Below are 23,249 nucleotides of genomic sequence, written 5' to 3'. Positions count from 1 at the left end.
CTCAACATCTCCCGATAACTCAGACTCTCGAGTCCTGGCAACATCCTCATAAAATACTGGCCTTGCACATCCTGAACAAAGGACTCTTTGAAATGGGCTGGAATTTCTCACCCAGTTCCTCACTGCATCGTACAGCCATCACCAAACACTTTTCTGTTCACTCCCAGGAAGTGGGTGTCACTGGAGAACCTACTTCTTGCTTTGTATGAAGTATTCTTGAGCAGAGCGAGTTTCAGTGCGATGAAGATGTTTCACAGAATCCTAGGCTTCGTGTTGCCCTGTCTCCTCAACGTCTGTGTTCTGAACTGCTCCAGATTGACACTGGTCAACAATGGGTATCGAAACATTGTTATTGCTATAAATCCCAATATCCAATATAACAACAAGCTCATTGAAAACATTAAGGTGAGGTGATGTCTGAAGGTGAGGTGATCTTATTTCTGCTGTTTTGTTCGCTGTAGTTTATTCATATCGCGTGTGTTTCGGATTTGATGAGAGTTAATGGTGTATTATCATGTTCTTTCCCTGCCCTCCAGGTGATTAAAAGCCAGGAATTATCTTTTAATCCTGAATTTACTTTGCAGGAGATGATGACTGAAGCCTCCAACTACCTCTCCCAAGCTACAAGACATCAACTTTACTATTCAGATGTAAAAATCGTGCTACCTGCTACCTGGGCACTGAGCTCGAACGTGGTTCAGAGACCAAGTACTGAGTCATACGAGAAGGTAAGAGCAAAAGGGTGAGAGAATTAAATTATTATTAGTAGCTTCCCACCAGCGGAACCTCCTAAAAAGCCCATTGTAAGTCGTGAGTGTTATGTTGATGAACGGGTGATGGAGCACCGGAAGTTGAGGGGATAAATCTGGTCCAATATTAACTTATCTAGATATTCTTACAAGTAGTATCTCCCTATCTGTTTAGTTTAGTTTATTGTAGTTTAGAGATACCGTGTGGAAACAGACCTTTCGACCCACTGTTTCCACGCCGACGAGCGACCACACTTTCACACTACTTCTATCCTACACACTAGCGACAAATTATAGAATCCAATTCACCTACAAACCTGCATGTCTTTGGAGTGTGGACGGAAACCAGAGCACCCAAAGAAAACCCACGCAGTCACGGGGAGAACGTACTAACTCCTTACACACAGTACCCTTGGTCAGGATCGAACTCGGATCTCTGGCGCTGTAAGGCAGCAACCATCACTACTCCACTGTGTCACCCTAGTTAATAGTCTCTCAATGAGAGGCAATGTTCTGTAATAAAAAATTGAACTTATCTTTGGAAATGAATAAGAAAAATTAATTTTGTGTAGAGATACAGCATGAACAGGCCCTTCGGCACACCGTGTCCGCACCGACCACCGATCACTCATTCATACAAGTTCCATGTATCCCAAAGATAGACACAAAAAGCTGGAATAACTCAGCGGGTCAAACAGCTTCTCTGAAGAAAAGGAATAGGTGATGTTTCGAGTCAAGACCCTTCTTCAGACCACTTTCCCTACGCACAAGGGGACAATTTTCAGAGGCCAATTAATACTACAAGCGCACATCTTTTTGGAGATGTGAGAGGAAACCGGAGCACCCTCAGGAAACCCACGCGGTCACAGGAAGAACGTGCAAACTCTGTACTGACAGGAGGTTAGGATCGAACCTTGCAGGAATGAGAACCTGGCCCAAAACGACAATGGGGAATTGGATACTTGTGCCCTGAATGATTGTGAGCCTGTGCAAGCACGAGGAATATTGACAGAGTGGAGTCTGGAAACACGGAATATGGAGAACTGGGGCAAATAGGAGTCAGGCAGAGATGAGGGGAAAGAAAGCAAGATTGACCCCAGATCTTTCAATCCTCCTACACTGTTCTCAGACATAGCATATTAAAATGTAGAATTTATAAGATTACTAAAAGTGGTGCCAGTCCACAGCCCCGGTCCATTATGGGTACTGAGCTGCCCACCATTGAAGAGTTCTAAGGGAGGTACTGCTTCAAAAAGGCAGCCAGCATTATCAAAGGTCCACACCCATTTCACTCCTGCCAACGGGAAGAAGGTGTTAGGAGCCTGAAAACTGTGACCTCCAAGTTCAGGAACAGATTCTTCCCAACATCGTCAGGCTATAGAACAGTATAAACAGCAACTAAACTCCAAACTATGAACTGTCCTGGTTGCCCTTTTGCTTTGTTTTGAACGAATATTGTTTTTGTTTTATTTATGTTTCAGTAAGTACATCTGACAATTAAATGCTCTTGAATTCCCCTCTTGGCAGTGTTTTCTGTTTGTGTGGAGGGACTTCCAGAACCAGGGGTCACAGTCTAAGAATAAAGGGGAGGCCATTTAAAACTGAGGTGAGAAGAAACCCTCTCACCCAGAGAGTTGTGGATTTGTGGAATTCTCTGCCACAGAAGGCAGTAGAGGCCAATTCACTGGATGAATTAAAAAGAGAGTTAAGGGCCTGTCCCACTTAGGCGATTTTAAGGCGACTGCCGGCGACTAAGCTGTCGCCGACAGTTCGCCGTGGTGTCGCGGGCATGATCGTGAGGAGTCTTCCAAAAATCGTAGTGGATCTCGGCGCTGAGAAATCATCCGCTTTGAAAGATCTCAGCGACAGCTGGCTTGTCGGCTGGTATTGTTGCTTATTGCGGGCACTGTCGCATGCTGTCCCCAGGTTTGTTAGGTTGTCGCAGATGCATTTAGAAGCACATAATATTAAAATAAGTAAAGTCATTTCAAAATACCATAAAATGCTTGTGTTTAGCCAATTTATTTACCGTCAGGACATTTGACAGGTAGATTGGAGGCGACAGTTTGACGGTCAGGTAAGCGTGGGAATTTTCGCAATGTTTATGGCCATCAGCCATTACATTTAAAGTGGGCTCCAAACCCAGAAATGCAACCCAGAAACCAGATATGCATTCCCCTTACATTTTCAAAGAATGCCCACACACTTTTCACAAAAATCCACTTAACCACTTTTTAATTTTTTTAATTTAATATAGTTATTAGTAAACTGGAAGTAAATCCAGTTTATGCCTTGTTACAGTGAAGCTTGGTATACTATGCATACTTAGTATGTTTGAATTTTAACACCACCATACAAGGTGTTATAGTTCAAAACTCTCAAGTACTTACCAACTTGTCAGTGATTTCAGCGAAAATCAGGACGCCGGAGAAGCATTGGCAGTGTGGGAATTTTGCGATGTTTCCGAAGACGGTGTAATCTCGGCCTGACTCGGCATTGTCGTGGTCATTGTCGTCGGGTAAAAGAAAATTTCGGCGAACTGCTACGACTTTGATAGTCGCCGGCAGTCGCCAAGAAAATCGGCTAAGTGGGACAGCCCCTAGACAGAGCTCTAGGGGCTAGCGGAATCAAGTGATATGGGGATAAGGCAGGCACGGGTTGCTGACTGTAGATGATCAGCCATGATCTCAATGAATGGCGGGGCTAGCTCGAAGGGCCAAATGGCCTCCACCTGCACCTATTTTCTATGTTTCCATGTTTTCTATGACTTTCACCCAGGAATGTGCAATTTTCTTTCCTAGGCGAGTGTAATCATTGCTGAACCATACCTTAAACAAGGAGATACTCCATACACCCTGCAGTATGGCGGGTGTGGCGAGAAGGGACGGTACATTCACTTCACACCAAACTTCATTCTAAATGACAAAATGACCTCCATTTACTGTCCGAAAGGTGAATTACATTACATTAATTTGCACTGCTATTTCATGTATTGCATGTGCTGCTTAAAACTAAATTGTGGTAACATAATATTTTGTTCAAGGACCCAAGTGTATCATTTAACAACTTTAGTTTTAGTTTAGTTTAGAGATACAGCGCGGAAACAGGCCCTATAGCCCACCGAATCCGCGCCGACCATTAATCCCCACACACTAACGTTAGCCTCCACACACTAGGGATCCCGGAGAAAACCCACGTAGGTCACGGGGAGAACGTACAAACTCTGTAGAGATAGCACCAGTGGTCAGGATCAAACCCAGGTCTCTGTTGTTTAAAGGCAGCAACTCTACCGCTGCTCCACCTATTGTCCCTTCATTGTATACTTCTTCCTTCCCCTATGTGTGGCTTCCTGGGCAAATTCTACACGTAGATGTGGGTGCATAGATCCCTAACCAGACTGACTCAGATGCTCTTGGTTGCTATTTGGACCTCTGAGAATGCGAAAGAACTGAATTCACCATTGTAAAAATAATTCTTTTTCACAGGTAGGGTATTTGTTCATGAATGGGCCCATCTTCGCTGGGGTGTGTTTGACGAATATAATGATGCGGTTCCATTTTACATATCCGACAGCGAAACCACTGAAGCAACAAGGTATGGCAAAGCTGAGTGCATGATCTCAATTGCTCGTTGGGATATCCAATTGAAAGAAAAAGGGAAGGAATTAGATTTCCACAGCAACTTCCAATGATTTAGTGCCTTAGTATTTGCTGCACCTTAGATTGTTTTCTCTGGAACTCTGGTGGTTGAGGGGAGACCTGGTAGAAGTATATAAAATTATAAGAGGCATAAATAGAGTGGACAGTCAACACCTTTTCCCCAGAGTAGAAATATTAAAGACTAGAGCACATAGCTTTAAAATGTGAGGGGCAAAGTTTAACGGAGAGGTTTGAGGCAAACGTTTTTATATAGAGGGTGATGTGTTTCTGCAACAAAATGCCAGGGGTTGTTTAATTTCAAGATTTCAAGATCAATTTATTGGCACATTTACCAATTAAGGTACAGTGAATTTTGAGTTAACATACAGCCATACTAAGTGAAAAGCAACAAGGCACACAGCCACATAAAATAAAATGTAACATAAACACCAAACACAGCGGATTCCACATACCTCACTGTGATGGAAGGCAATAAAGTTCAATCAACTTCCTCTTTGTTCACCCACGGTCGAGGATGTTGAGCCGTCCGCAGTCGCCGCTGCCGACTGTCCGATGCCCTCGCATCGGGATGATCAAAACTCCTGTCGGGACGGTTGAAATACTCTCCGTGGCATGGAGCTCCCGAGTCAGCTTACAAGAGACCGCGGGCTTCATGGTGTTAAAGTCCACAGGCCCCGCGGTTGGAGCTCTCCATAGTCGTTCCTCGGCAAAGGATCGCAGCTCCACGATGTTAAAGTCCACGCTGCGCCAGCGGCACGATGCGCCGGGCTGGACTCCAGGAAATGCCGCCAACTCCTCGATGTTAGGCCGTAGTGGAGACGGAGATACGATATGGAGAAAAATCGCATCTCCGTCGAGGTAAGAGATTGAAAAAAAAGTTTCCCCCAACTCCCTCCCCCCAACCCACCACATAAAACAAACCAAGGAACACTAAAACGTACTTTCAACACATACTTAAATCAACAAAGACAGAAGAAAGGACGGTCAGACGGTTGGCGAGGCAGCCAGTGCTGGTGGCGCCACCTGGTGTTGTGACCTCTAAACTAAACTAAATTTAGTTTAGTTTAGTGATACAGTGGGGAAACAGGCCCTTCGGCCCACCGGTACGTGCCTACCACGAGCACTATCCTACATACATTAGGGGCAATTTACAGGCAACTGATGAGAATTGAAGATTACACTGTAAAGTGCAGGTTTCTAATTATTATTTTGACTTGCAGATGTTCTCTCAGCATAAGAGGAAAGACTGCTGAATGCAAGGGCAGTGTGTGTTCTTCATGTACCACTGATGAAAGCACAGGATTACCAACCAAAGAATGCCAATTCTTCCCAGAAAAAAATCAGATGTCATCATCTTCAATAATGTACTTACAGGGATTGCCAAATGTTAGTAAAACCACAGGAAGCTGATTGTTTGCCCAGATTAAGTTGGTTGTTGATGCCGTCTCCAAATGGAGCTTCCAAACCTACTCATTAGGCCTTAAGTGAACGCGCTGAGAGTCTGGGGACTTACTGATGGATTTAAGAGGCCGACTGTCAGTTTTCATTTAACCCACTGGATTCCTGTCCATTGGTGAACCTTTGGTCCATGGTCCAATGTTGGGGCCAGAGGGGGAAGAAGGAAAGGGTGGGGGAGAGAGAGGGGAGAGAGAGAGGGGGGAGAAAGAGAGCGGGGAGCAGTGGGAGAGAAAGAAGGTGGAGAGGGGGGGGAGAGAGACGGGGGGGGGGGGTGAGAGAGAGAGGGAGAGAGAGAGGGGGGAACAGGGGGAGTGAAACAGAGGGTAGGGGGATGAGAGAGAGAGAGAGAGAGAGAGAGAGAGAGAGAGAGAGAGAGAGAGAGAGAGAGAGAGAGAGAGAGAGAGAGAGAGAGAGAGAGAGAGGGGGGGGGGGGGTGAGAGAGAGAAGGGGAGAGAGAGGGAGGAGAGAGGGGGATGAGAGTGAGGGAGAGAGTGAGAGAGGTGAGAGAGGGGAGAGAGAGATAGGGGAGAAAGACTGAGGGTAGGAGAGGGGAGAGAGAGAGACAGAGAAAAGGGGGTGAGAGAGGGAAGGAGAGAAGTAGAGAGAGGTGAGGGAGAGAGAGAGAGGAGCTGAAAGAGAAGGACGAGAGAAAAGGGAGCGAGAGAGGGGGGAGTGGGAGACGGGGGGGGGGGGGATCAATGGAGGATCCATGGTCTTGACTGGATTCCAGAACATCATGCTGGGGTACCATTGTCAATATATTGTAGTTTTACATGTAGCAGCATATTGTTCAGAGCTTTTTGAGCCGTTCTAGTCTCTTTCACCTCAGTTCTGTTTCTGCAAACTTTCAGGTGGATAAATTCTGTGATAACAAGACTCACAATCCTGAAGCGCCCAACATGCAGAACAGAATGTGCAATTACAGGAGCACTTGGGACGTGATCAGCAGGTCGGAAGATTTCAGAAACATTTCCTCGCCCCACACTGGTTCGGTTGAGCCAACATTCACACTCCTTCAGGCCAAGGATCGTGTGCTTTGCTTAGTCCTTGACACCTCTGGAAGCATGGGGACGGTAAGGTTTTTACAATATTCCATCGTGATTTTTTCTCTGTTAGTATTGGCAATGCTTTATTATCGTACTATACACCGAGATACAGTGAAAGGTTTTGACTGATGAAGGTTAATGTACTGAAAGCCCGCTTGACCATCCTATCCTCCTGTGATGCCACGTTCAGGGAACTATTTACCTCTACTCCTAGATCACTCTGCCTTCTACAACGCTCCCCACGGCCCTGCCATGTTTTTTGTTTCTGAACACTGATCGGTGCCCTTTTGATCTGCAGGAGAATCGTATCAGCAGGCTCCAACAAGCAGCCGAGATATTCTTGCTGCAGATCGCAGAGACCGGATCATATGCGGGAATTGTCACTTTTAACAGCGGTGCAAGCATTGAAACACGTTTAAAAAGGATCGATAACGATAAAGTGCGGGAGGACCTTGTAAAGCTGTTACCAACATCAGCTGGTGGGGGTACAAACATCTGTGTAGGAATTCGGGCTGGCTTTGAGGTAAGGCTGTGAAGTTTGCCCAATTCTATTAATTTTAATTCAAAAGTTTAGAAGTTCTAGGAGCAGAATTAGGCCATTCGTCCACTGAATCTGCTCCATTCAATCATAGCTGACCAACCTTTCCATTTCAACCCCACTTTCCTGCCTTTTCCCCATAACCCCTGACACCAGTACTAATCAAGAATCTGTCAATCTCCGACTTTAAAATATCCATTGACTTGGCTTCCACAGCCTTCTGTGGCAATGAATTCCACAGATTCACCACCCCCTGACAAAAGAAATTTCTCCTCATCGCCCTTCGAAAGGTACTTCCGTTTATTCTGTGGCTACGGCCTTTGGTCCTGGACTCTCCCACCATTGGAAACATCCTCTCCACATCCACTCAATCCAAGCCTTTCACTATTCGGTAAATTTCAATGAGGTCCCCGCTCATCCTTCTAAACTCCAGCGAGTACAGGCCCAGTGCCTTCAAACGCTCATCATATATTAACCCAACCATTCCTGGGATCATTCTCGTAAACCTCCTGTGGACCCTCTCCAGCACCAACACTTTCTTACTCAGATATGGGACTCAAAACTGCTCACAATACTCCAAATGCAGTCTGACCAATGCCTTATAAAGCCTCAGCATTATATCCCAGCTTTTGTATTCTCACCCTTTAGTTTAGTTTAAAGATGCAGTGCGGAAACTGGCCCTTCGGCCCACCGAGTCTGCACTGACCAGCGATCCCTACGCACATTGGGGACAATTTACATTTACACCAAGCCAATTAACCCACAAACTTGTACGCCATGGGTGTATGGGATGAAACCGAAGATCTCGGAGAAAACCCACCCAGATCAGGATCAAACCTGGGTCTCTGGCGCTGTAAGGCAGTAGCTCCACCGCTACGCCACCGTGCCGCCCCCTCAAAATAAATGCTACCATTGCATTTGCCTTCCTTACTACCGATTCGACTTGCAAGTTAAATGTTGCATTTTTTTTCCATGTTGATAATTCATTGTTGCAGGTACTCCGTGGAGATGACAGGGCCACGATGGGGGATGAAATCATTTTACTGACTGATGGAATAGATCCTGGCATAGGCAGTTGCTTCTCGGAAGTGGAACAAAGTGGAGCTGTAATCCACACTATTGCATTCGGGCCATCTGCAGCTGAAGAGCTAGAAGAGCTCTCATCTATGACAGGTAACTGGTACTTAAGGGAAGTGGCTGAATATATTGTGTTAGGATAACGATTATCCCACTGAAAGACAGAGAAGACTAATGGCCATTTTCTGCCTCATGAGTATTGATTTTAATTTTAGATTTTAGAGATACAACGCAGAAACAGGCCCTGCAGCCGACTGAGTCCGTGCCGACCAGCGAACACCCGTACACTAGTTTTACTCTACACACTAGGAGCAATTTTCACCGTACACCCCACACACTAGCGCTATCCTACACACTAAGGACAACTTATAATTTTACCAAAGCCAATTAGCCTACAAAGCTGTACGTCTTTGGAGTGTGGGAGAAAACTGGAGCACCCAGAGAAAACCCATTTGGTCATGGGGAGAACGTACAAACTCTGTACAGACAGCACCTGAATCAAGATCGAATCCTGGTCTCTGGCATTGTAAGGCAGCAACTCTATCTCTGCGCCACCGTGCCGCCATAGTCCCATTTTCCTGCATTTGGCCCGTATCCTTCCAAAGAGGAGAGGAGATGCAGAGGAGGTTTACCAGAATGCTGCCTGAATTGGAGGGTTTCAGCAACAGGGTGACTGATAGACTTGAATTGTTTTCTCTGAGACGTCGGAGGCGGAGGGGAAACCTCCTGATAGAAGTATATCAAATTATGAGAGGCACAGTGAACATTCAGAACCTTTTCCCAGGGTAGAGGTGTCCAACACAGGAAGGCATAGCTATCAGGAGAGATGAGGAAAGTTTAGTGGAGATGTGCAGGACAAGTTCTTTAAACAGAGGATGGTGGAGGCCTGGAACGCATTGCCAGGGGTTGTGGCGGAGGCAAATAAAATAGTGGTGTTTAAGAGGCTGTTGGATAGGCACGTGAAGTGCAGGAAGTGCAGGGATATGGATCATGTGCAGGCAAATGAGATCAGTTCAGGTAGACATCATGTTCAGCACAAACATTGTGGGCCGGAGGGCCTGTTCCTATGCTGTACTCTTCTATGTTCTACGTTAAATCTTTCCTAATCATGTACCTGTCCAAGTATCTTTTAAATGTTGTTATAGTACCTGCTCAACTACCTCTTCTGTCAGCTTGTTCCAGATACCCACCACCCTCTGAGTGAATAGCCAGCCTCTGGGTGAATGTCTGTAAAACTGCAGCAAGTACGTTTCCCATTGTTTTGTTCCCAGTGCATGTGGCAATTAGACTCTGTTGGCCTTGGACAGGTCTGGCCACATTGGCTGCATTTCATAGAGTTTACTTAACTTCTTAATCAGGATAGGTCATGGATATTAGCCAAGTCAATCATAAAATTTGCCATTTTCCTTCTGCAGGAGGCTTACAGTTTGCGGCAACTGATAACCTGAATGTCAATGGATTAATTGATTCATTCACTGGATTAATATCAGGAAGTGGTGACAGCAGCCAGCAGTCCATTCAGGTTTGATTACCTTCCTAAGTTGTAGGACTAGAAATAGGCCATTCGGCCCATCAAGTCTACTCTGCCATTCAGTCATGGCTGATCTATCTCAACCTCTCAACCCTATTCTCCTGCCTTCTCCTCATAACCCATGACACCCCGTACTAACCGAGAATCGGTCAATCACTGCCTTAAAAATAGCCATTGACTTGGCCTGCAACTCAGTCCTGACCTTATGATGTTCATCCACAAAACTTTGCTGGGGACCTACGACATAAGCCCTTGTATTTTCACTGAGTGATTGCATTACAGTAAAATAATGATTTTGTTCTTTTGGTTCCAGCTTGAAAGTTCAGGAACAAGCATTGAGAGCAATAGGTGGTTGAATGGTACAGTTGTTATCGACAAGACTATTGGGAATGATACATTTTTCGTGGCGAACTGGGAGTCAGTGTTCCCAGCGATGTCTGTACGCGACCCCAATGGAAACATTTATAATAACGCTTACTTTAAGATAGATCAGTCTGCAAAATCAGCTCGTCTTAAGATTAATGGCACTGCACAGGTATGGAACAAACCATTTGCTATCCTGTCTGAAATGTTAACTCTGTTCCACTCTTCACAGATGCTGCCTAACTTGTTGAGTTTGTTGAAATTTAGAATCTTTGCTGAGATCAATTCAGTCAGCATAGATAATAATTAACATTTGGGCAATTGTCTTGAGGAAGCTCCTATATACCTCGTGAATATAACACTGACCACTGACTCTTTGTTTCCCAGAGAGGAACCTGGTTCTACAGCATCCTGAACACTGGAGGCAAGCAGGTTATAACAATCATCGTCACTTCCCGAGCAGCAGACGCACAACTTCCGCCAATCAAGGTTAACGGGTACATCAACAGAAAGGACTCCACTAGCCCAATGATTTCCTATGTGGAAGTTAGTCATGGATTTCTACCAGTCCTGAATGCGATCGTGACAGCTATTATTGAACGTCCCAATGATCCTCCAATTCAACTGAAGCTTTCTGATGATGGTTTAGGTAGGATACATTAAACAATCCATTGATTTTAGTTTAATTTAGTATAGAGATGCAGCATGGAAACAGGCCCTTCAGCACACCGGGTCAGTACTGACCAATGACCACCCATACACTAGCCTTATCCTGCACACTAGGGACAATTTACCGTTTAACCAAACCCAATTAAACTATAATCCTGTACGTCTTTGGAATGTGGGAGGAAACCGGAGCACCCGGGGGAAACCTACGCGGTTACAGGGAGAATGTAGAAACCGTACAGACAGCATCCGAGGACAGGATCGAACCCGGGACTCTGGCACTGTAAGGCAGCAGCTCTTCCGCTGCGTTACTGTGCCACCCTTGTTTACTTGTTTAAAAATCCATGATCCATCCAGGTCACTAATGATCAGCAGGGAAGGACATCCTTACGGTCTAATCCATCGATGTTGTGTCTCCAAACAGCAAGCCAGATGTTAGCTTTGGCAGTGATGACCACATTCTGAGAAAAAGAATAAACGGAAGATTGCAAGAACTTTGTCAAAGCATTAATATCAAGGCCAATCACAACAATCAAAGAAAGTTTTGAAGCTGTCTTGGTTTGCAAATATTACTTAGTCATTACTGAAAATCCATATGGTGAGGTTATTAACCTCCATTATACCATTTAGCATGTAAATGCTAATGCTAGTGCATTATTAATATTCCTTTCATCATTCATCAACAATCATTTATTGTGCCTGTATTTAGATTTTTAGTTTAGTTTAATTTGTTATTATTGTCACATGCTTTTGTTTGCGTGCTATCCTGTCAAAGAAAAGACGACACATGAATATCAATCAAGCCTCTTATTAGAACACACTTCTTTCATTTTCATTTATCTTTCCATGCCTTCAGGCGCTGATATTGTTAAGAATGACGGGATTTACTCAAAGTATTTCATCGACTTCCGTGGAAAGGGAAGATACAGCGTTAAAGTGCGTGTGCTGGGAATCGAAGGCACGACAAGTGTAACGGACAGAAGAGGAGGACAGACCCTGTGCCTGCCAGGATACGTGGAGAATGGTAATGAAGATTCAGCAAAATAGAGGTGGAATCGTTAATACAGTCATGGAGCTACACGGCAGAGAAACAGGCCCTTTGGCCCAACTCGCCCATGATGTACCAGTTGCTTAACGGAACTAGTCGCCCTTGACTGCCCTTGGACCACATGCCTTCAAATCTTCCCGACCCGTACACTTGTCGAAATGCTTTTTAAATGTAGTAACTGTACCTGCCTCTACCACTTCCCCTGACAGCTCATTCCATGTACGCACCATCCTCTGTGTGAGTAACTTGCCCCTCAGGTCCCTTTTCAATCTTTCCCCCTCATCTTAAAACTATGCCTCTATTTTCCGTCTTCCCACCTCTGGAGAAAAAAACTGTGACTTTTCACCTCATCTATACTTTTCAGGATCTTATTAGCCTCCATAAGTTCACACTTCAGCTGCCCAAGCTCCAGGAAAAAAAGACACTGTTTATCAAACATCTCCTTACAACTCAAACCTCCCAGTCCTGATAACATCCTGGTAAATCCTTTCTGCACCCTTTCCAGTTTAATAACATCCTTCCTGTGGCAGGGTGACCAGAACTGTCCACAGTCCTCCACAGATAGACACAAAACGCTGGAGTAACTCACCGGGTCAGGCAGCATCTCTGGAGAAAAGGAATAGGTGATGTTTCGGGGTGAGACTCTTCTTCAGACTGAAACCCGGCCCAAAATGTCATTGTTCCTTTTCTCCAGAGATGCTGCCTGACCTGCTGGGTTACTCCAGCATTTCATGTTTATCTTTGGTGTAAATAAGCATCTGCAGTTCCTTCCTACATACAGTCCTCCAAACGTAGCCTTATCAACATTCTATGCAACTGTAACATAGATCCCAATTTGTGTACTCAATACCCTGACCAAGGCAAGAATGTCTAAAGTATTCATATACACCGATCAGCCAAAACATTGTGACCACTGACAGGCAAAGTGAATAACATTGATTATCTTGTTACAATGGCACCTGCCAAGGGGTGGGATATATTAGGCAGCAAGTGAACAGTCAGTTCTTGGGGTTGATGTGCTGGATGCAGGAGAAATGGGCAGGAGTAAAGACCTGAGCGACTTTGACAAGGGACAAATTGTTATGGCCAGATGACTGGGTCAGAGCATCTATGAAATGGCAAGGCTTGTGGGGTGCTCCCGATCAGCAGTGGTGAGTACCTACCGACAGTGGTCCAAGGAGGGACAAACCACAAACCGGCGACAGGGTGTTGGGCGCCCAAGGCTCATCGATGCGCGACGGAAACGAAGGCTATCCCGTCTGGTCCGAACCGACAGAAGGTCTACTGTGCCACTAGTCACAGATAAGGTTAATGGTGGTCACGGGTGGAATGTGTCACAATACACAGTGCATCGCACCCTGCTGCATATGGGGCTGCACACGGAGGACCAACAGCATATTAGGCAGGTGGTCATAATGTGTTGGCTCATCAGGTCATAATGTTTTGACTGATAGGTGCATATGGGACAATAAGGTGTCTGATCTGAATGTCAATTAGGAGTGACCTGAACCTCACCTAACCATGTACTCCAGAGATGATGCCTGACCCCGAGTTACTTCAGCACTTTGTGTCCTTCTGTGCATTCACCCTATCCAATCCATGATTTTATACACTTTGATAAGATCACCCTCAGCCTCCTGCTATTCAAGGAATAAAGTCCTAGCCCGCTCAACCTCACTGTAATTCAGCCCCTTGAGTCCCAGCAACATCTTTGTAAATGTTCTTTGCACTGGTTAGTGAAGTTAAGCCTTTGAAGGCAGGATCTAAGCAGTGCATGACTTTCTTTCCTTTTAGGAAATATTGAGGTAAATCCATTCCAATCCGACATTAGTGAGGAAGATCTACACGATGAATTAGGAGACTTCACCAGGGTTCAAGCAGGAGGGTCGATTTCACTTCCATCAGTGTCACCCCCTATTAACTTTCCACCATCTACCATCACAGATCTGCAGGCAACAATAGTTAAAAATAAAATTACGCTAGAATGGACCGCACCGGGAGGAGACTATGACAAAGGATCAGGTAATTCTGACTGTGATTATAAGTTACCTGTAAGGAATTATTTTTTCGATGTGTGAATTGATCTAATGAGTGACGAGTTTTTATTACAGCAGGGACATGTGGTAATTGTCCCAGAAACATTAATTTAGTGTTAAGCCATTTTAGTGGATTAAATTAAGTCAAATACAAAGAGCAGCACAATACAGAAATATTTAAAGAAATTTATTACAAGTGTAAAGACAACAGTTATTATTATATAAAACATTACAATTGATATAAAATATTGCACAAAACTAAAGGAGTTTTTGATTAGTCTAGTTTAGTCAACATGGCTAGTTTAGTTTACTACAGTTTATTATTGTCATGTGTACCGAAGTCCAACGAAAAGCTTTTTTTAATTGCGTGCTATCCAGTCAGCGGCAAGACTATACATGATTACAATCAAGCCATTACAGTGTACAGATACAGGATAACAGGAATAATGTTTAGTGCAAGATAAAGTGCAGCAAAGTCCGATTAAAGATGGTCGAGCATCTAGAAAGAGGTAGATGATAAGTCTGGACCACTCTACAGTTGGTTCAACTACCGGTTATTTGTATAAAATTATATGATCCAAAATGCCATATGCATATTATGGCATTTAAGAGACCTTTTGGTAGGTACATGGATATGCAAGGAATGGAGGGATACGGATTATGTAGAGGCAGATAAGAGTTGGTCTTGGCATCATGACTGAAGAAGGGTTCCTGAAACGATGACTGAAATGTTGCCTATCCATGTCTTACCATGTCCTCCAGAGATGCTACCTGATCTGCTGTGTTACTCCAGCACTGTGTTTATTTTTGTAAACCAACACCTGCAGTTCCCCGTGTCTCTATGTTTATTGAAGGTTCCTCACAACCTGTCTACTTTCTTGACCTCTTTTCATAAAGCCATAGTAACTGTCTGCTTTATCCAATTGTGTATAAAAAAAAATCACATCCAATCTCCTTTATGCCTATTTTTTAGCATCTCGCTACGAAATGAGAATGAGTGACAAACTTCTGCAACTAAGAGATTATTTTGGCAGAGCTCGGTTGATTAATATGAACGCCATATTTCCACAACCCTACGGTTCTAAGGAAACGGTGACGATTTACTCCGAGGATCCAAACATGCAAAATGGTGCAGTGATCTACTTTGCTATGTATGCATACGATAAAAGCAATCTTTCTTCTAAAGTGTCAAACATAGCCAGGGCATCTTTCTTTGAGCCTTTGTCGAAGAGCGAATCATGGATTTGTGCAAAGCAGAAGATATGGTTCCCAATATTGATCGCAGTTATTGTGTGTCTTACTGTTGGGATCATTGTTTATATTGTGCACCGAGAAAATAATAAGTGGGCTCCTGAGAGTGTACCAATGTAATCAATGGATAGTTTATAATGAACTTCCAGCCATTTAGCTGGCTTTCAATTTTACAGAATAGGTTAGAAAGGGAGCAATAAGGTGAAGATCCGAAGGGAATTTTCCAATTTTTGCTCCATCTTCAACCATTTACTTATCCAAAGATTACCATAACAAGGGAGATTTCCTATCCAATGTTATCCATGACTATTCTTTCATTCTCCTGCGTATAAACTGACTTGAAAAACACAAAGTGCTAGAGGAACTCAATGGGTCAGGCGGCATCTCTGTAGGATAGGGATAGGTGACGTTTTGGGTTGGGACCCTTCATCAGACTAAGTAAGGTCCTGAACCAAATCGTCACCTATCCAATGTTGGCCAGAGATGCTCCCTGACCCACTGAGTTAATCCAGAACTATATTTTTTGTAAATCGGGATCTAGTTCCTTGTGTCTCCATAACCTGAAGAGCTGGTTACTCTTCAGGATGCTGAAGTCCAGGCTTGCACCAACATGTCTCACTTATTTGCACTTGAACAAAGTTATATCTCTTTACGTGTGGAATTTATAAAACGGACTAATTTTGTGGCTATTTCCATTGCTGTACACTGATAAAAATATCCTTGCAATGAAAACATTGTCTCCTTTTTGTGACATAGAGTCATACAGTACGGGAATAGGCCCTTTGGTCCAACTCATCCATATTCACGAAGATGCTCCATCGAAGCATGTCTCATTTGGCTGAGGGGTGATCTTGCAGCGGTGTATAAAATCATGAGGGGAATAGATAGGGTGAATGCGCAGTCTTTTATCCAGGGTAGGGGAATCAACAATCAGTGGACATAGGTTTAAGGTGAGAGAGTCAAGATTTAATATGAACCTGAGGGGCAATCTTTTGCACACAGAGGGCTGTGGGGAGGAACGAGCTGCAGAGGAATTAGCTGAGGCAGGTACTATAACATTTAAAAGACATTTGGACAAGTACATGAATTGGAACATTTTAGAGGGTATATGGGGCAAATGTGGGCAAATGGGACATGTAAATGGGGCAGTTTGGTTGGCATGGACTAGTTGGGCCGAAGATCCTGTTTCCATGCTATATGAAGGTATGACTCTATGAGTACATAGTTAGAAACAGCGGAACCTGTGAGAATTCATACTCAATCCATGATTCTCCTCTTGCAGTCAGTTTAATGTACAGTGGCGTCACAGAATTCCAGGAAGATTCCTGTAAGGAGGGGGGTATTTGGCTTGATTCTGTGCCAACTCTCTGCAAGAGCAACCCGGCTGGTCTCATTCCCCTACCCTTGCCCGAGGGACACGCGGTTCTCATTTCACATACTTATCCAGCAACCCTTTGAATGCCACTGCAATCCACATCGTATATCATTCAGTCGTGAAGCAAATACAACCACGTTTCGATCACTAATATAAAGAAACGCTGGTCTTAGAGATACCCTGGTGAATAAAACTAATTATAATCCCCTCCAGCCTGAGAAATAATTAGTCTGTTTGCTGTAGAAACAAAGAACCGCAGATGTTGGTTTACAAAACCCCCCACAAAATGCTGGAGTAATTCAGCGGGTCAGGCAGCATCCCTGGAGGACAAGGATAAGTAACGTTTTGGGTGGGGACCCTTCTTCAGAGTTTGTTTCCTGTCACTTGATCAATTTCCTATGCATGCTGAGATATATTCTATGGAGTTCAATTCTGATGACTAGCTTATTAAGAAGCAATCTATCAAAGACTTTGGAAAAATTCATGCACCAGACCAGCCAGATTTCAAGGTTTCAAGGTCTGTTTATGGTCTCATGTACCAATTAAGGTACAGTGAAACTCGATTACCATACAGCCATACTAAAAAAAGCCGCAAGACACACAACTACATAAAAGTTAACATAAACATCCACCACAGCGGATTCCCCACATCTCTCACTGTGATGGAAGGCAATAAAGTCTAATCTTCTACTTCTCTCTTTATTCTCCCGTGGTCGGGGGAGTCGAACCATCCACAATCGGGGCGATCGAAGCTCCCGCGTCGGGGCGGTCGAAGCTCCCACGTCGGGGCAATTGCAGCTCCCGCGTCGGGGCGGTCGAAGCTCCCGCGTCGGGGCGGTCGAAGCTCCCGCGTCGGGGCGGTCGAAGCTCCTGTGGCTTGGAGCTCCCGAAGTCAGTCCCTAACCAGGGACCGCGAGCTCCGCAATGTTAAGTCCGTAGGCTCCCGCTGTTGGAGCTTCCGAGGTTGATCCCTGCCAAAGGGATCGCCGGCTCCGCGATGTTAAGTCTGCAGGCTCCCGCGGTTGGAGCTCTACAAAGTCGGTCCCCAGCAGAGGCCACCAACTCCACGATGTTAGGCCGCAGAGCGGACGGAGATACGATACGGAAAAAGTCGCATCTCTGTCGAGGTAAGAGATTTTTAAAAGTTTCCACTAACCCTCCCCCACCATCCCCAACATAAAGCAATCTAAAGAACACTACAACATACATTTAACACATTCTTAAAAACAAAAAAGGAAAAGGACAAGACAAACTGTTGGCGATGCAGCTATTGCGAGCGCCACCCAGTGAAGTTCCTCACTGTCTCTCTGTTTTACCCCATCATAAAACTCCTTCAGTTTATATAAACTCATTCTGCCTTTAACAAATCGATGCTGTGTCCAAGTCATGAAGTCATAGAGCACGGAAATAGGCCGTTCAGGCCAGCTTGTCCATGTCTACCTACCAAGATGCCCCATCTACACTAGTTCCACCCACCCACATTTGGCCCATATCCCTCTAAATCTTTCCTATCCATGTACCTGTCCAAATGGTTTTAAAATATTGTAATAGTAACGATAATTATTGTTTCCAGAAATACCGTCACCACTGAGATTAACCTGAATGGTCTATAGCTGCTGGATTTATACATGCAACCTTCTTTGAATTAGAACGTTAAAAAATAGGCTCCTTCAGACTTTAGGCAAGACTACCAATACCGCAATCTTCCACCCACCACCAATATATCTACAGATTTTTGCAAAGCTACAGGCAACACTTCTGCAATCACTACTATTTCTCTCAGTAATTTTGGCTGGAGATGTGGCTCAGTTGCTAAATATCAGTTTTGGTTTAGGCTAACCAAGGTACGGTGAAAAGCTCTTGTTGCATGCTAACCAGTCAGCGGAATGACAATAAATGATTACAATCGAGCCATTCACAGTGTATAGATACATGACAAAAGGGAATAACGTTTAGTGCAAGATAAAGCCACTAAAGTCGAAACAAAGATTGTCCCAGGGTCACCAATGAGGCAGACAGTAGTTCAACACTGCTCTCTGGTTGTGGTGGGATGATTCAGTTGCCTGTCACCAGCTGGGAAGAAACTGTCCCTGAATCTGGAGATGTTAATTTTCACACTTCTATACCTTTTGCCCGATAGAAAATGCCAGGGTCCGATTCATCCGTGATGATGCTGCTGGCCTTGCCGAGGTAGTGTGTTATATGTGCACTGTTTTGTGCTCAGATCCCAATGTTCCATCTTATTGACTTAATTGTGTGCAGAAAGTGATTGTAACCGATGGCCGATATGCCCGGAAACGTTTACTGCCTGGAGGCAGAAGCAGCCATTCCCGCCTTAATTAAAGCGACGAGGCTCTGAAATCAGGCTTTCCTCAATTTGCAAAGAGGCACTCCTTACAGCTGATGCAAGTTGACTACACGTTGGTTTGGAGGCAACAGCCACAGCAGATGCTAACAGTTCACATAATGCCCCTTTCACTCTCACTTCCGAATTAGAAAAGGAAATGGTTTCAATGAACCAAGCTGCTGGTTGAAAACAATCCAAGAGAAGTGGAAACAGCACCCAGCAAATGCCCGTGTGGTGGGCCGCAGCTCTAAGAGTACCACTGAAACCTGAAAATGTCTGCTGACACAGCAAAAATAGATTGTGTGATTCCTCTTGTGAACTTCCAGGGAAGACCGTGCCGATTAAATCAGTTGCTCAAAGTCAAGTCAGGAAGAGGGTTCCCTATGCTAATGGAATAAATAGGGTGAATGCAGTCTTTACACATGGTGGAGGGAACCAAGAACCAGAGGGCATAGGTTTAAGGTGAGATGGGCAAGATTTAATGTTAGGGTCTCGACCCGAAACGTCAGTCTGAAAAAGGGTCTCGACCCGAAACATCACCGATTCCTTCTCTCCAGAGATGAGCTGCCTGTCCCGCTGAGTTACTCCAGCTTTTTGTGTCTATCTTCAAGATTTAATATATAGGTTTATTGATGTCATGTTACCCAGGTACAGTGAAAAGCTTTACTTTGCATGCTATCAAAACAGATCAGATATACAATAGATTAATACAACAGGAACCTGAGGGACAACCTTTTTACTCAGTGTGTGGTGGGGGTATATGCAACGAGCTGTCGGAGGATGTGGAGGATGTAGTTAAGGCTGTTACTTCAACAGCATTTAAAAGACACTTGGACACGTACATGGCTAGGAAGGGTTCAGAGGGTTATGGCCCAAACACGGGCAAATGGGACTAGCTTTGATGGGGCTGCTTGGTCGGCATGGATAAATTAGGCCAAAGGGCTGTTTGCACGCTGCATTATTTTATGAAACTAGGTCAAAATGTTAAGCTTGTAGCGACCATAGAGATTGGTCCTGGGAGTCGAACCCTCAGATTGGCCAGCAAGGTCACGTGTGGGTGCGACCGTAGGCATTGGTCCAGGGAGTTGAGCCCACTGATTGGACAGCGTCGTCACGTGTGGTTTTGGCGCCCAAAACCAGTCAGTTAGGAGACTTCTTCGAAGTGAACATTTAGAATTAATGGTTGTCTGTAATCTCGTTCGTTATACTTTGTAATCGAATGTTGCTGTCGCAATAAACTTCTTCAACAAAGAACGAGCCTCCAGACTCGCCATATTGGTGACCCCGACGTGATCCAGCCGATCACCTACCATGACTGAACAAGACGCCTCGTCTTTGGTTCCTACGCCCAGCACACCGCAGCTAAGCGCGGTCAGCGTTCACCTTCCGCCGTTTTGGGCACATCAACCGCAATCCTGGTTTGTCCATGCCGAAGCTCAGTCTCACCTAAGAAACATCTCAACGGACACGACAAAGTACTATTACCTCGTCAGCGCTCTACCGCCGGAGACGTCCGCGCGGGTGATGCGTTTCATCATCAACCCTCCTGCAGACGACAAGTACGAGGCACTGAAGGTACTCTTGTTACGAACCTTCGGATTCAGTAGGCATGACCGAGCTAAGAGGCTTATGCACCTACCGGATCTCAGAGATCGGCTGCCGTCCGTCCTCATGGCCGAAATGTTGGCGCTAGCAGGTGAACACACGGATTGCCTCATGTTCGAGCAGGCTTTCAGAGACCAGCTTCCCGAGGATGTCAAGCTCATGCTCACGGATTGTTCTTTTAAGGACCCCGTGGCATATGCAGAAAAAGCTGATGCGCTCATGGCATCCAAATCAAAAAGAAACAGTTCGATCAACAAGGTCTCGGCATCAGCGGGCGGGACACAGCGGCATCAAGATGGCGCCGCGTCTCCCGCCATTTCTCCAAATGCCTGCCAAAAGGATTCGCACAAGCGCGGCTGGTGTTATTACCATCTACGATGGGGTGGAGAAGCCCGCAACTGCCGCTCACCTTGCACCTTCTCGGGAAATGCCTCGGCCGATTGTGCCTAGAGGCGGTTGCGATTGGCCAGAACCGATGCCTCTACGTCCAAGATCGATTCACGGACACGGAATTTTTGGTTGACACAGGAGCCATAGTCAGCATCGTGCCGCCGACCGACCTCGAAACCCGATCGGGTAAGACAGGGCCTACCCTCATCGCGGTTAACGGCAGCCCCATCCGCACGTACGGTACGCGGACAATGTCCCTGGCTTTCGGCACCCGCACGTACGAATGGCCATTCATTATCGCGGAAGTCGGTCAGGCGATCCTGGGCGCAGATTTCCTCTGGGCCTTTTCACTAGTCCCCGATGTCCGCGGTAACGGCCTTCGACCCTCCGCCAGCAGCGATGAGCCCGCCGCTCCAACGGCCGCCACCCCGCCCAGACCGACTGTCCAGGCTGTCGTCGCGACCCCCGACCCGTATGCTGCAGTCCTGGCGGAGTTTCCAGAGCTGCTCGTTCAGCGGTTCGACGCCCCTTCTGCCCGGCACGGCGTAGTCCACCACATCCGCACCGAGGGACCCCCCGTCTTCGCTAGGGCCAGGAGGTTATCGCCCGACAAACTGGTGGTGGCGCGGGCAGAATTCCGGAAGATGGAAGAAATGGGCATTGTCCGTCAGTCCGACAGCCCGTGGGCCTCGCCGTTGCATATGGTCTCCAAAGCATCTGGGGGGTGGAGACCATGCGGCGATTACCGGCGCCTCAATGCCGTCACCACTGCCGACCGCTACCCCATACCGCACCTCCAAGACTTCTCGTCTGGGCTGGAAGGTGCTGTGGTTTTCTCCAAGATCGATTTGGTGCGGGGCTACCACCAGATCCCTGTGCGCCCGGAGGACATACCAAAGACTGCCACGATCACTCCGTTCGGGTTGTTTGAATGGTTGCGTATGCCTTTCGGTTTAAAGAACGCGGCACAGGCTTTTCAGCGACTCATGGACCGTGTTGGTCGAGATTTGCCTTTTGTTTTCATTTATTTAGATGATATCCTGGTCGCCAGCCCCTCGGAGCAGGAACACCTGGTCCACTTGCGGACCTTATTCCGGCGGCTCAAAGACCACGGGCTCATCATCCAACCCTCCAAGTGTCAATTTGGCCTCCATTCTCTTGATTTCTTAGGACACCGAATCACCCCTGCCGGCGCCACCCCTTTGCCCGAGAAGGTGGAGGCTATCCGTGCATTCCCACGGCCCACCACAGTGAAGGGGTTGCAGGAGTTCGTGGGCATGGTGAACCTTTACCATAGGTTCGTCCCGGCAGCAGCACGGGTCATGCGCCTGCTCTTCCAGTGCCTCGCGGGCAAACCTGTGGAGTTAGAATGGTCCGCGGCCGCCGAGACGGCCTTTGTGGCATCTAAAGCGGCTCTGGCAGACGCCACCATGCTCGTCCACCCGAGCGCCTCCGCCCCCATGGCCCTGACGGTCGATGCATCGGACGTAGCTGTGGGAGGGGTTTTGGAACAGCAGGTGGGTGGCCTTTGGCAGCCCTTGCCGTTTTTCAGCCGACAGCTGAGTGCGGCTGAGCTGAAGTATAGCGCCTTTGACCAAGAGCTTCTGGCTCTCTATTTAGCTGTCCGTCACTTTAGGTATTTCCTAGAAGGCCGCCCGTTTGTGGCCTTTACGGACCACAAACCGTTGACTTTTGCTTTTCCCAAATTGTCCGACCCATGGTCGGCCCGCCAGCAGCGGCACCTGACTGCCATCTCTGAGTTTACTACCGATGTCCGTCATGTCGCGGGTAAGCTTAATGCCATTGCTGACGCCCTGTCACGGCCAGCTGTTTCCCCCATTTCAGCGGTGGACTGCGAGGTGGATCCCCAGGAGCTTGCGGAGGCACAGCTCCTGGCAGACACCGCCTCGGCATACCAGTCTGCCACTTCGGGGTTGAAGTTGGCTCAGGTGGCCTGCGGGCCTGCGGGTACAAAAGCTGGTGTGATGTTTCCCTTCCCCGCCCCAGGCCGGTGGTGCCGGCCTCCCTCCAGCGCCGGGTGTTTGATGCCATTCACGGGCTGGCGCACCCGTCCATCCGCTCCACCTCTGCCTTAGTGGCCGCTCGGTTT

At 46.4% G+C, this 23,249-nt stretch overlaps 2 protein-coding genes across 2 annotated transcripts in view; both read left to right on the top strand.

Moving 5' to 3' along the window:
* Positions 1-240: 240 nt before the first annotated feature.
* On the top strand, positions 241-15,542 carry LOC144598020 (calcium-activated chloride channel regulator 1-like). The gene is made up of 14 exons (XM_078407894.1): positions 241-405; positions 585-728; positions 3,551-3,701; positions 4,235-4,343; positions 5,629-5,794; positions 6,718-6,939; positions 7,211-7,435; positions 8,446-8,623; positions 9,943-10,049; positions 10,372-10,593; positions 10,809-11,070; positions 11,944-12,111; positions 13,930-14,157; positions 15,145-15,542. The coding sequence occupies exons 1-14, from the start codon at positions 241-243 to the stop codon at positions 15,540-15,542; spliced, it is 2,745 nt and encodes a 914-aa protein (XP_078264020.1).
* A 5,126-nt stretch (positions 15,543-20,668) lies between these two features.
* Positions 20,669-23,249, top strand: part of LOC144598203 (calcium-activated chloride channel regulator 1-like) — a 34,373-nt gene continuing 31,792 nt past the window's right edge. The window contains exon 1 of the mRNA XM_078408091.1: positions 20,669-20,719. Coding sequence (XP_078264217.1) covers positions 20,669-20,719 — 51 coding nt within the window. The remainder of the gene's footprint in view (positions 20,720-23,249) is intronic.

This window comes from Rhinoraja longicauda, chromosome 11 (assembly GCF_053455715.1).
Source record: "Rhinoraja longicauda isolate Sanriku21f chromosome 11, sRhiLon1.1, whole genome shotgun sequence".
NCBI classification, from domain to species: Eukaryota; Metazoa; Chordata; class Chondrichthyes; order Rajiformes; family Arhynchobatidae; genus Rhinoraja; species Rhinoraja longicauda.
The sequence above is the reverse complement of the archived record's forward strand: the minus strand, read 5'-3'. Positions and strand labels throughout refer to the sequence as shown.